General features: G+C 40.8%; 1 protein-coding gene across 1 annotated transcript in view; it reads left to right on the top strand.

The window, feature by feature from the left end:
* EXT1 (exostosin glycosyltransferase 1) overlaps positions 1-13,991 on the top strand; it is a 367,673-nt gene that overhangs the window by 301,884 nt on the left and 51,798 nt on the right. Inside the window, exon 2 of the mRNA XM_069081060.1 lies at positions 10,861-10,954. Within this exon, the coding sequence (XP_068937161.1) occupies positions 10,861-10,954 (94 nt within the window). The remainder of the gene's footprint in view (positions 1-10,860; positions 10,955-13,991) is intronic.

The following is a 13,991-nucleotide window of genomic DNA, read 5'->3' on the forward strand; positions in this document are numbered from 1 at the left end:
TCTGAAGCTAGATTTGAGTTCAGGTCTTCCTGGCTCCAGGCCCAGCACTTTATCCACTGAACCACCTACATGCCTAAGAAAAGAAGAAAGTGCTTTACCCAAAAACTACTCTGTAGTTTTTAATCTCCATTTCCACCTAGAGCCAAACTTCTTTGTCCTTTCCCCACTTGTCTTCTTTCTTCTCTCTCTTTTAGAAGACGCTGGACTCATATTTTAGACCCAAGATAGGCAAATGTTTAATGATCAGGATAACTCCCCCTTCAACTTATTCAACATCCACTACATTCAAGTTGAAGCTTTCGATAATATAGCTGGTTGGTTTATAAGTTTGTGGTATGGGGTGGTTTGGAATTACTTTATAATTCTTTGTGGAGTTTAGTGGTCATTTACTATCCACAAGAAACAGAGTACCTTGCTCTACTCTACTGCTTTTACACGTTGGCATGTTTTGGATGTCTGAAGCCAGGGTCCCCTGGCTGGCTGACTCAATATTAATGAAGCAGACTGACTGAAATACTCCAATGACTGCCTCTTGGCACTTGGCAGAAAAATCCTTTTTATGTTAGTTTCAAGGTTGTCAGATATCATTATAGCCAAGTATTAAAAATTTCAAAGAAAGGAGGCAATGTGTTTGATTTATAGAATAATTATCTAGCTTTAGCTCGAACTTGGCTTTGGTGCTGGTTTTGCAAGCACTTGAAAATTAAATCCATTTTTTATGGCACTACAAGGTATTATCTCACAGCAAATGATAATTAAACACCTGTGAAATCAATTAGCCCTTTAAGCAGGGAAAAAAAAAAGTTTTCCAATTATGTTTTCGCACCTCCAAAACTTTTTCTAATTCCAAAACCAACACTTTGAGGAGAGGGACATGACCTACCAGCCAATGGTATGTTCACTCCCAGTAAAGATCATCCCTCAATCTTGCCCAGCCCAAATCCCAAGGAAGGCAGCCTGTGGTAAAGGCAACTTTCCAAGGAAGATGCATTAGCCTTTGGAGATCCCTATTAGGCAGCTATCTGCTTGACACATAGCTGAGCTGTCAAGTTCTCTACAAAGGAAGTTACTCACTTTGTGTTTCTAATGCCAAGTTTTACTTGACAGTTTATCCAAAAGCCAAGATACCTTAATGGAAACCAAGCAACAAGACATTCCATGTGACAAAATTGGTCTATTTTTTGGGGCCCTGTAGCCAACCATTCAGAGCCATCTGCATTAAGAATTCATACTCTGAAAATGGGCTGATTGGTTAATAGCTGAAATCTAATACAAAGGAAAACTAGGCAGCAATCTCAAAGTATTTAGCCCAACATTATCATGTGTGTTTAATAACTGTCCTTGGTAACAATTTAACTAATCCAGATGCTTCTTCTGGAAAAAGCACTGTATTTCTGAATACCAGAAAAGTAGTGGATGGATTTTGGTTGTGTGCCATGACCGTTTTTTTGGCTTAAGAAGGGAAAGGGGGAAAAAAAAGAAAGAAAACGGTTCCAGGGTTTTTGACATATCCTGCAGGATGTAACTCTGCCACAACAGAAAAGTCTGTGCCAAGGAGACATTCTTGCTGACTTCTCTCTAGAGCTTTTCTAGTGTGATGTCATTCAGGTGTACGTGTTACAGCTGAAGAGGCTTTGGCAGCTGCTATTAAAAGAAAAGGGTCAACTGGTCTCGGCAATATTCATGGCTAATATGGAAGTCAGCACAGTAGAACAGAACATTTAGGATCGTGAATTTAGATCTGGAAGGGTCCTTAAAAGTCATCAGATCTAACATCATTTTCCGGATAAGGAACTGAGGCACAGAGAGCTTGCCCTAGGTCTCATGGCTAGTAAATATCTGAGGTGAGATTTAAAATCAGGTCTACCTGACTTGAGTTCTACCGTGTTTCCCCGATAATAAGACCTAACCCGAAAATAAGCCCTCCCCTTACTGTGTAAGATTCCTCTAAAATAAGCCCTCCCCCCAAAATAAGCCCTATTGAGATTGCTACTGTAGTGAAGGTGATCCCCTGCGCTACACGCTACATTACAGTACCCTCTGTATGCACCGCCTCCCCCTCCCCCCCGTGAAATGCACACCGCACTCCGAGCTGCATCCAATCAGAGCTGCAGCAGTGAGCGCGTCATCCTGTTCTTCCCCAGTGATTTGCTTATTGAATAAAGGTACATTTTTTTGTTCACATTTACCTGTTTATTAAAATTGCTGTCAATGTTCATTAAAATAAGCCCTCCCCTGAAAAATAAGCCCTCTGGTGTTTTTCTGTCCAAAAAATTTAATAAGACAGTGTCTTATTATCGGGGAAACATGGTATCTACTCCAGTGTTCTGTCTGCTGTACTGCATTGGCCTGCATGTTGGCCCCCTGGAAGAAACTTCTTTTATCCTGGCTAACAGTGTGGCTCTGCCAGCTGAATCTTCTCTGGTGTCCAGTGGATATAATAATTAGGGACAATTATGTGGCCTTCCTGACTTGCAGTCAGGAAAATCTGAGTTCACTTTCTATCTCAGGCATTTGTTAGCTAGTATGTCCCAGGGCAAGTCACTTAACCTCTGCTTGCCTCAGTTTCCTCATCTGTAAAAGGGGGATAACAAAAGTGCTACCTCAAAGGGTTATTGTAATGATGAAAATCAGATGAGATAATAAGTGGAATGTTCTAGTTTAAAGTGTTCCATAAATATTAGCTATGTGTATCTTACATTAGTATAAGATTGCTTAAATAAACAAAGTAGCTGATGCCTTTTGTTTAGACATAACGGATATTTCCCAACAAATTCCCAAACAAACCCTTCCAACAAATTACACACTCTATAAACAGTTAAGTACTCAGCCATAGAATTTAGAGTTCCAAGAGACAGACAAACCGCTTCTCATTTTGCTAAAGAGGAAACAGACCCAGAGAGAGGATGTGACTTGTCTAAGGCCACACTGGTAGTTTAAGTATTAGTGCCAGGTCCAGCCCAGTCTTTTGACTCCAAATCCACTGCTCATTTCCTCAGCACCATACTGTATCTCTCAGTGCATCCATCAGAGGTAGCAAGGACCATGTAAGACAAGCATTACAAATACAATTTGTTCCCATTTTATAAAAGAGGGAATACAGTCTCTGAGAGCATAAGTGAGGCCCATGAACCATGCCTAGTGAGTGTCAGAAGCAGGATTCACACTGAGATATCCAAATCAGACATTCTGTCAACTGTGACTCCTTAGTTAAAAGAGGAGCAAGTGCCAAGCCAAGTTTGTGCTGTTTCAGTCCTATCTATACTCACTTACTCTTGAAAACCTTTTTTGTTTTTGTTTTGGAGGAATGAACTTTTTTTCTAAAACTGCTCTGGGAATCTGGACACTCTGGCTTAGCCAGTTTAAAAGTCCCTCCTCCCTCTCAATAGCTACTCAGGATGGGGTTTAATTTGGCAGGTGGGATTCACTGGTGGTAAAGGTAACGTGGGGGACACAAAAGTATAGTGGGTGGAAGTAATCATTTTTATTAAGAATAACTGGAACCTACAGGTCTATAATATCTCAAGTATAGGGTATAGGGAAAATGTTTAAACTGTGAACAAGGTACATCAGATTAGCACAACCCCCATTCCTGGCTGCCCCTTTACCTACCACTTGCACTGGTCAAGAGAAGAATGACCTTGGAATTCCAAGCATCCACCTAATCCCAGGGTTGAATGAAGCTGGCACTGTGAGAAAGAATGCAATGGATCAAGTTGGGAAAGCAGTAAAAACATTCTTCTTAGGTCTCCTTTTGATAATTTTTCAAAGATCATTTCAATGTTGAAAGCTGCAGAAGCGGGTGGGGGTGGGCCTGGAAATCTGCATCCTTTCTGAGCTCCCAGATAAGGGCTGAGTGTAGGAATCAAGGACCAGTTCAATTAAGAGATAGGGATAGGTACTGCAGTTTCATTAGTGTGGTTGGAATTGCCTATTGCAGAGGTGGCAAACACAAGGGCCGTAGACTTCAGGCAGAAACAAACCAGATTAAAATGTGATTGGGAAATATTCAACAAAACAAGTGAAAATACAGTGGAATAGAGTGGTTTTCTAAGTCAACATGCAGCCTCCAGAGCTCCTTATGTTTGGTTTTGTGACCCCTATTTCTATTCAAGTTTGATATCTCTGGCCTAGAACACTGAGAGATCAAATGACTTGACCATGGTCACACAGCCATTTTGAAATAGGAGAACCCAGGTTTTCCAGCCTGGAAGACCAGCTCTATCAACAACAACCAGTTTTCCTGAAATAAACTGTGAGTAAAATTAGTGTTGATTATAAATATGACTCTATTGTCTTTATAAACTTTGGCGGCTAGAAGGGAGGATTAGAATTACAATGGAGAGAAATAGGGAAGTCATTGAACTGCAAATCTTTATGAGTTTCCAACCAAATCTTGAGCTCTATTGAGAAAGTGAAATGAAAGGACCCACTCCCCCACTGGAAAACAAAAATACCTCTCCCCTGGTGGGCAGGCTAAGTCTTAACCTCCATGTGTTCATAGAGATAGATTAAGCAAATGACCCTGTAAATTTAATTGTAGTTTTCCCTCAAACCTAAAAAAAAAATCTGGGGTAGGATGTCACATTATTAATTGAAAGGTGAGGTTTGTATAACTAGATTACTGTAAGAATTACTCTGGGAGACACCATGGTAGTATTTGAATTTGGCCACATGACCTTGGACCCCAGTCTCTTCATCTGCCAAAAGAGAGCAGTAGAAATGCTCTCTAAGGACCCTTTCAGCTCTGAAATACCACGATTCTAAAATTTTCTTGTTTAGAAAAAGTTGGCCTTTTCTCCTTGTCATCTTTTTTTTTCTTTTTCTACCCTTCTCCTGTTCCCAGTCCATGCACATAGACAGGCAGCAGAAAATGCCGCAAAGGATTAGTGGTCACCCTGAGGAGCTTTTGAGTTTGTGACTGTTTGAAGAAGGGATACATTGGGGCAAGTTTCTGTGATGGCACCGTTCCAGGGCTTTTCCTATCTCCAAGAAACAACTTCCTCTTCAGCACAGACTGTGGCATCCCCATCCTCTTGTAGAACGGGGTGTACTTTGGCACACACTTCTAGATTTTGTTGCATGTGGGGCAGCAGACTGATGGCAGCAGAGAGGTGACAAAGAAAGATTAATGGTAAGATAATGGCCTCAAGACTTCTTATCCTAGGGGGCAGGGGTTGACCCTTGTGTTTCTTACTTTCCACGTTCTGTTCCTGTAAAAAATATATATTGATTTAAAAAAAATTATATCTCTCAGACCCAGCCCATCCTTCAGTCCCTAAAGATTTGCCACATATCTGTCATACTCTTCTGGACCTAGTCACATAACCCATCTTTCCTAATTATAATTTGTTGTTGCTAGGTAGTTGTTCTTTATCTTTTGACCCCAGACGTCTAAACTCATATTTAATATTTCAAGTTGTGCTTAATTGCTAATGAGAGGGCTTGGGGCTGAAATGTGTTCTAAGTTTGTCCGTTTTCTAACAAGCTGATAAAGTGTGAGACTTGGAGTGAGGAAGGTTGAAATTCAAATCCAGCCTCACACAAGTTGTGTGACCCTTAACAAGCTTACTTGCTATGAAACTTTCTTAGCCTCAGTTTCCTCATCTGTAAAATTGGTGTAATAATAGTTGCTAGCTCTCAGGGTTGTTGTGAGGATTGAATGAGATGCAGTCCTGAAAGCATGATCTAAATGCTTGCTCTATTGATGGTAATGGTAAAGGTTGAATGTCCCCAAAAGCTTTCAGGCTGCATCCTGAGGTATAGGATGTTTTCTGGTGTCCTTTTGACTTCCTTTTTCAGAATCTACATAAAGAAATGAATTTTAAGGAAGCATAAAAGTAGAGCATCAGACCTGGGGAGCATAGGAGTCCATAGAAAGGGAAAGATAAATACCTGATTTGATTTAGCAAAGACTGCCTATATTCAGGGCACAGAACATGCTAGGAAGCATTGGGCTGCGGAGGATTACAAAGAAATGAATTTCTAATCCTAGAGCATTACCTGGAGCCTAGGCAGCACTGACAGCAGGCAAAGCTAACAGCAGACAGCCAGCTCTGGGAAGGAGTCACACCATCACCCAATGGCAAGGACCTCTGGGTACAAATGGCATCCAGAGAAGCTGTAGCAAATCAGGAACCTTAGTGAGCATGGGAAGGATGGAAAGAAAAGGGAGTCATGGAAAAGGGAGTCCAAACTCACTTATAGACCCAGAGGACCTGTCTAAGACTGGGTAGCTTCCAAGGAAACTTTCAATCCAGGCACCACCTGCAGCTCAGTGTGAGGATTGTGGGATGATACTTGTCAGTAACTTATTTTATATTTTAATGTGAAAGCTAAAGGGAAGCAATCCCTGTAGATCTGGGCTTGTTCTTAACCTTTTTGTGTGTGGCCTTGACCCCTCTGGCAGTCTGCTAAAGCCTGTGGACCCTTTCTCTGAAAAATGTTTTTGAATGCATAAAGTAAAATATATTGGATAATAAAGGAATTGTTGAGATATGGTTCCCAAAATGTTTGTTAAAAGAAAAATTAATGGACCCCAAGTTAAAAAGCTATAGATAAATGACTTAGGAGGGTCAGTGCCATAGGAAACAAGCAACTCTTATAGCCAGTTGGACACAAGGAGATCTCAGGCTCTGGGAGCAAGTTTATAGATTTTCTGGGGGCAAAGGACACCACTCCTGAGGCATAGACCCACATGGAATTGAGCTGGTGGGGACTCAGATACAGATCTTCTGACTCTTCCCTTTCATACCATGCTGCATCAGGATTCTAATCTATAGCAACACTCCTAGGCACTTAACTTTTCATGATAAGAAAGCAAGCTTGCTTCCAGTAAGAAATTCCTTCTCTGTCAGGAATCTCGGTGTCTGCTGTCATTTTTCTTTTGAGGGCTGGCTCTGCTTCTTCCCCTTGGGTCTGCCCTTGTGAATATTTATTTTTTTCACCTCATTCTGTTGGGATTTTTCCCTTCAGCCAGAACAATATTGAAGTTGCTGCAGGCATCATAGCACTTACATTTCTAGGGAGGATTAATTATGTATTATTATAGAGACCCATTTTAAGTGGGGACTCACTAGTATATCATATGCATACAACTTTTCAGGAGAGAATTGTGTATGAAGTGGGACCTATTTCTGGGTTATGTTCATGGCCGTACAGCTTAATTATATTAGCCTTTGCAGTCATTTATTAAAACTCTTCTGTCCTCTGTGTCACCACCTGTACAGTGGAGATCTTAATACCCACCTGAAATGGGTAATAAAAATCCTTCATTAATTAAAGCTGCAAGTTCTTGGAGATTACTTACCTCCCTCATCTACTTACCTCCCTGCTAAGACTATCATGTGCATTAGTTAATTATATACACTTTTAAGTGGCTTGTGATTTCTGAAGTGATGGTGTCAGATCAGGGGTCAGACACCTTTTTTGAAATAACTTGCCAAATTTTTCTTTATGCACAAGGGTAGGGTGGGCATCTGGGACTTGCAGAAAGTCTGTCCTATTAGGAAGGGCCATGGGGAGGGGGCGGAGGAGGACTCTGAGGAAGCCCTAACTTTCCTGCTAGGTCCATGGGTTGGTCAGTTAGTTGGTCAGTCACCTTTTATTGGGTACTTTCTATATGTATCCCCACTGTGCTAAATCTTAGAGATACAAAATCTTTAAAATAAAAAAAAAAGTGTGGTCCCTTGTGCTAAAGTAGCACTCATTCTAATAGGAGAGATAACACGCAAACAACTCTGGTAATAGTACCTTGGGTTGTGGTGAAGATCAAATGAGATAACACAGAAAGGGTTTTGCAAGTTTACATACACACACACACACACACACACACACAGAGGGAAATGGCAATCCACTCTGGTATCTTTGCTGAGATAACTACAGATGGGGTCAGGAAGAGCTGGACATGACTGGACAACAACACGTTGAAGGCAGTAAAGAGGAGGAAAGAAAATGATTTACTGACTTCATGATTGAGCAAGAACTTGTTGCCTCTACAAACCATATCCGTTCCCTTAAAAATCACACTGGAGGTATCAAATAGGAGAAAGGGTGCTGAATCTGGATTCAGGAAGGCGGCCTAGGTTCAAATCTGGGCCCTGACAATTTTTGGCTCTATAACCTTAGGCAAGTCACTTAAATTCTCTGAATCTCAGGTAGCCCTCTTAATCTATACCATATAGTCCCAACAAAATCTTAGATCTCTGAATTATTGAACATTTTGATTGGCAACCCCTCCAATAGATCCTTGGATATAAAGCAGCAACAGAAATGTAGGTAGTTGATGAGAAAAAAAATGAAGAGATATTACTTGTTTGCTGAGATAGCCATGGAAGCAAAAATTGCCACTCCACATGGCCATTAAAAAATCTAGAGAACAATGTGATTCATTGGGATTACTGCCAAATTTGGAGAGGAATTCACAATGATTGAATTTGAATCCTACCTTGGATACTTTTTACTTGTGGGACCATGGGCAAGTCACTTTACTTCCCTGGGTCTCAGTTTCCCCCTCAAGTGAGGGGGTGGAATGGGATGGTCTCTGAGGTCCCTTTCATTTCCAGATCTATGTTGCAATATTCCCAGTGTAATCATTTAACAGTGATCCCTTTTTGAATTCTCTGTAAGTCATTTTCTCCTTCCTCTTTCCCCCTTCCAACCCCCCCGTATTTCCTAAATTCTGAAACTGGCAATTTTGGGACTTGTCGCAGTTGAGAACATTAATGGAGTTTTACATTTTGAGTTGGCTAATGATGGGGATATAGGACCTTCTATGCTGGTCCCTCAGGGGTTTCTATTTTAAGCATTTATTAAACCTTGCTGTCATGCAATGTACTCTGAAGAGTCTTCGACCTTTCTTTATATTAAAAAAATACCACACACTCAGTTTAAAAATTTTTCCCCCTTCTCCACAGTTTGCAAAGGTATCCCAGCAAGATCAGGAGTTGAACTTGAAGCTGGTTGTCAATTACTGTACCAATGTTTAAGGATGGGAAAAGAAACCATTACCTCTGTAATTTAATATTTTTTATTTAGTTAAATTTGATCCCTCTTAAAAATCTCATCCACTTTGAAGTCTATTTTGTAGTTTAATTAATGCAGCAAGGGTTTTTATTTTACTCTCTGTGGAGATAATCTTAATCCATTCCCAGTGACCTTTTCTTGTGCAAATTAGTTGTACACGCCTGTTTAAGCAAATGGGCCTTTGCAAGATGTGTCTTCCTAATGACGGGTTTATAATTGAAAATTGGCTTACTCCCATATGCCTAGTTTGTGTAAGAATATAAAAATAGATGTGGACTTTAAAAATATAAATGTATACATCAGTACCCCCCACCCAAAAAAAAAAAAAACTGGAGGAAAGAATATCCAGTGCCTTTGGGCTATGATTAAATTAGACTATTAAGAGTCAGAAAGTGTGGATGACATAAGTTACTGCTGAAGTAGCACCTGTCTGGAGAACTGTGGAGGCTCTTTAGAAAGGAGAGGGTGGGGGCTCATCATGATGCTCCCTAGACAGTCCTTTTGCAGGACCCAGGCCTTCTACCCTGTACAGACTTGACAAAACTCAGATTACCTCATAATGAACTGGAGACCTTTGAGATGTTTACTCTAAATGGTTAGAAGGGATGAGCGTAAATGAAAAGGAGATATTTAATCTTGACTAAACTTTACTCTAGTGGCTTGGGGAAGAAGGTGTCACTCAGGATGTGCTTTTAAAAGCAGATCGTTTGCTTTTTTATAGCCCCAAATGATTTCTTGCCCCTACTCTTCTCCCCCAACCCCTGCCCTTTTTTAGGATCATCTCTTTCCCTTCCTTCTTCATTTTCCCATCTCCCTAAATCTGAGTTGTTCTGCTATGGGAAGATTTGCCTTGTGTTGCTGAATGTTCTTTAGCTAAATGTAGAGACTTTGGCTCAGAGGAAGGAGCAAATGTTGTTTGTGCTTACTGTGAAGGTTTCTTGAGTTAGTTGTAACTGGTGTTTTTTTTTTTTTCCTTTTTGGAGAGGGGGGATGTAAGGGGTGGTGTGCGGGCAAACAAGACCTATCTTAGCTTTCATAGGTTTTTGTGGCTGACTGAAATGGCATTTTAGAAACCAATAGAAAAAATGGGTGGTGTTTTTTTATTTTATTGTACATTGAGAGAAAGGGGGGGAAATGTTTCATTTGCTGTCACAACAAAATTCAACATCTAAGACACAGACACTGGTACCCAATCTGTTGAAGTGGCGGCCACTGGACTTGTGTCAGATGATACTATTTGCAAAGCATATTATAACTGTCTCATCCAACATAATCTTTAATGTTTGCTGAGCCTGTCACAACTAACTCCCCTCCCAAAAAAGAGAACAGTAAGATCGGAGCTCATGACTATACTGATTTGGTCTCAGTCGACTTGATTTGAATGTGTAAGTCAACCAATCAAAAAGCATTTATTACGTGGCAGTCTCTGGGGCTACAAATACAAAGAAGAAAATAATTCTCTGTCCCCAAGGAGTAGCTTACATTCCAATAAGTGGAGACAACAAGCATGTAAGAATAGTAGCTACCATTTATTTAATGCTTGTGATCTTCCAGGCACTGTGCTTTACAATTATTATCTCATTTCATCTTCACAACAACCTGGGAAGTAGGTGATATTATTATCCCCATTCTATAGACAGTAAACTGAGGCAAACAGAAGTTAAGTGATTTGCCTGGGGTCACACAGCTAAGCTAGAAAGGGTCTGGTCAAATTTGAACTCAGGTCTTCCTGAGTCCAGGCCCAGAACTCTATCCATTGGGCTGTCTGGCATATAGAGGTATGTGTATTCCATCTGATGGCCATCATTATCTAATTACATATTTTTCTCCCTCCAGGTATGATTACCGAGAAATGCTGCACAATGCCACTTTCTGTCTGGTTCCCCGTGGTCGCAGGCTTGGCTCCTTTAGGTTTCTGGAGGCATTGCAGGTACGAAGCACTCTATGGATTATTATTAATGCTAATAATACTCATATCACCACCAATATCAACAGCTCCCATTTATCTAGCCCAGTAAGGTTTGTGAAGCACTTTAATAGTCGCTGATAATAATGGCTGGGATTCATATGATGTAGGCAGAAGTTCACAAACTGCTTACAAGGGTTTGCAAGATGCTTTTTAAATGATCACATTTGAACTACACAATAGCCAAGTGAGGTAGATGCTATGATTATCCTCTATTTTATAGTTAAGGAAACTGAGTCTTAAGTGATTTGCCCAGGATCACACAGCTAGTAAATTTCTGAGGCAGGATTCAAATTCAGGTCTTCCCTACTCCGAGTCTAGGACTCTACCCATGACTTTACATTAATGATCTCTGATTTTCTTGACATTTTTCTGAGGTTGGTGACATTATTATTCCAGTTTTGTAGAGGATCAGAGGGGTAAAGTGATTTGTCTGGGATCTCCCAAGTAGTAAGTGGCTGTGGTGGGATTTGAATCTTACCTTTCCTTACTACCAGGAAGTACCTACTCCCCCCTCCCATCCCCACCCCTCTCCCCCCATTAGACTGTTGGGGCAGCTAGGTGGCACAATGGAAGACTCATCTTCCTGAGTTCAAATCTGGCCTCAGACACAAACTGTGTGAGCCTGGGCAAGTCACTTAACCCTGTTTGCCTCAGTTTCCTCATCTGTAAAATGAGCTGCAGAAGGAAATGGCAAACCACTCCAGTATCTTTTCAAGAAAACGGCAAAGGGGGTCACAAAGAGTCAGACAGGACTGAACAACCACAAAAATTAGACTAAGTTCCTCAGGAGCAGAGATTGTCTTTATATGTGTATGCTTAGTGCCTGGTGCACAGTAGGTGCTTAATTAATGTTTATTGGCCAGTCTGACTGTAAAGTCCGCACTCTATTCATCATGCTGTACTGCCTCCTGGCTTAAGATAGACTTGGGAATTCAGACTGGATCTGGTGTGTTTAATATTGTGCCTAAAGAGGTGATGGGGGATGAGATGGGGAAGTGTGAGTTTCCCTGGAGGCTTGCAACTTGTTTCTGTGTGCTTGCTTGTACATACCTCTGCAGTGAGAGCCCCCTGCCTTTGGGAGAGGACCCTAAAATGAGTTCTAGATTTCACAGAGTTGCTTTATTTCCCTTGAAGGGGGTTGTCCCAGTCTTGGTTTGAGCACAAGAGCCAGACCAGTTTGCTGCATTTGCCTGACAAGCATGAGAGCTGGATTCCTTAGGGGGCATTCTGACCTCTGCCAATACCCAAACCCTGCAAGTGGGAAAATAGTTTATTGTTTTTACTCCATAAAAGCAAAATTGTCTGTCATATTCCCTACTCAATATGGTCTGAGTCCCAAGTGAAAGTGATACTTAGCAAGGTGGATTGATTCCAGTTGCTTGGTCTAATGCTTTAGTGACTTAGCATCAAGGGGACCTCAGGTTTGGTGATTCTCCAATTCCGGTACCTTCTTGGGGGTAACTTCTATGGGGAAAGACTATTCTTTCCTGATTCCTCATTTCCTGAAGAGCTAAATATTCCTTGATGCATAGAAACAGTTGCCAGTGGGCTCCCTTAGATAGTCACCACCAGGCTTTGTTGGTCCTAAGGACCATCCTGCTAGCTATTCCCCAACGCCCACTCCTCTAGGTTCTTACATCCCTGAATTGTATTTCCTATAAATCTATACATACCCTTCTCTTCCAGAAACTTCTGTCTTGTACTTTCATAATTACATCTTCCTACCACCTCCAGCTGAAAACTGTTGTAGCTGTTTCTAAAAACAGAACAGCCTCCTTTCCTTTAAAATCTTTAAGATTCCCCTCACCATTCTCCAAAGCATAGCAAACATAGACGTTCCTGCAGCCCCTCAATGTCTCCTGTATCTCACCAATCTGGGCCTTTCTGTCATCAGTTCTTTAGAGCTGGGCTTTTGTTAGTTGTTTAAGATCTTTATTGTTATGATGTCATGGATTCCACCAGCATAAAGATATAATGGAAGAAGTCTCTGGATGTGGAGTCAGGAGACCTGTGTCTTACCCTAATATAACTTGAGCTAGTTATTTGGCTATAGGCAAGTATGTCAGATGACTTGCAGTTAGCCATGGGCAAGTGTTTTTGTCTCAGTTTCTTCATCTGCATAGTAGGAATTATAACACGTTTAGCCAACTCTCCAGGTGGTTATGAAGAAAGTTTGCTTCTGTTGTTCAGTCATTTTAGTCATATCTGATTCTTTGTGACCCCATTTGGAGTTTTCTTGGCAAAGATACTAGAGTGGTTTGCCAATTTCTTCTCCAGTTCATTTTACAGATGAGGAAACTGAGGCAAACAGGGTTAGCTGATTTGTCCAAGGTCACACAGCTAGTAGATATCTGTCAGGGAGATGAGCCTTCCTGACTGCAAGTGTTGCACTCTGTTCACTGCACCACCTAGCAGCCCCATGAGGAAAGCTTACAATGCCATATAAAGGTGAGTTGTTATCATTATGGAGGTGAGAATGATTCGTGTCACTTAGCACCAAAGAGAACATTCGGATTCAGTTGACTTAGAAGGAAAAGGACACACCTTCTACTAAATAAATTCAGGGAAAGGAAAGACAGGATCTCTGTGAATTGACTGGAATGTTAATATAACCATGAAAAATAAGAAACACACAAATACACATTCACAAATGTGAAGAAATTAGAAAAAAGAATGTAAAGTGAGACAGAGCAAAAAGGGACATTTTTTAAAGAAGAAAAAGCAAAATAATTATTCCAATTATTTTGTTAAAGTTTATATTTTTAAGTAACTTTTAGTATAATGTTGTATTTGGGGCTTTATTTTCCATTCTGTGTATTTGATTGTTGATATATCTTACAGCTGTTAAATTTGTAATCAAGTTCTTGTTAGACAAAGAACAAGCTGTTCTGTGTGGAGTGTGACTCTTAGAGGTGGGTCACTTTAACTAGCGTCTGTAGAAATGGGCCAAAGTGTTTTATATTCAAGGCTAGTTTTATGCTAAGACTTCAGTGGGGCC

The sequence above is a fragment of the Petaurus breviceps genome, unplaced genomic scaffold (genome assembly GCF_028583685.1).
Source record: "Petaurus breviceps papuanus isolate PSGF00001 unplaced genomic scaffold, PetGlider_PUasm1.0 98, whole genome shotgun sequence".
In the NCBI taxonomy this organism is placed as follows: domain Eukaryota; kingdom Metazoa; phylum Chordata; class Mammalia; order Diprotodontia; family Petauridae; genus Petaurus; species Petaurus breviceps.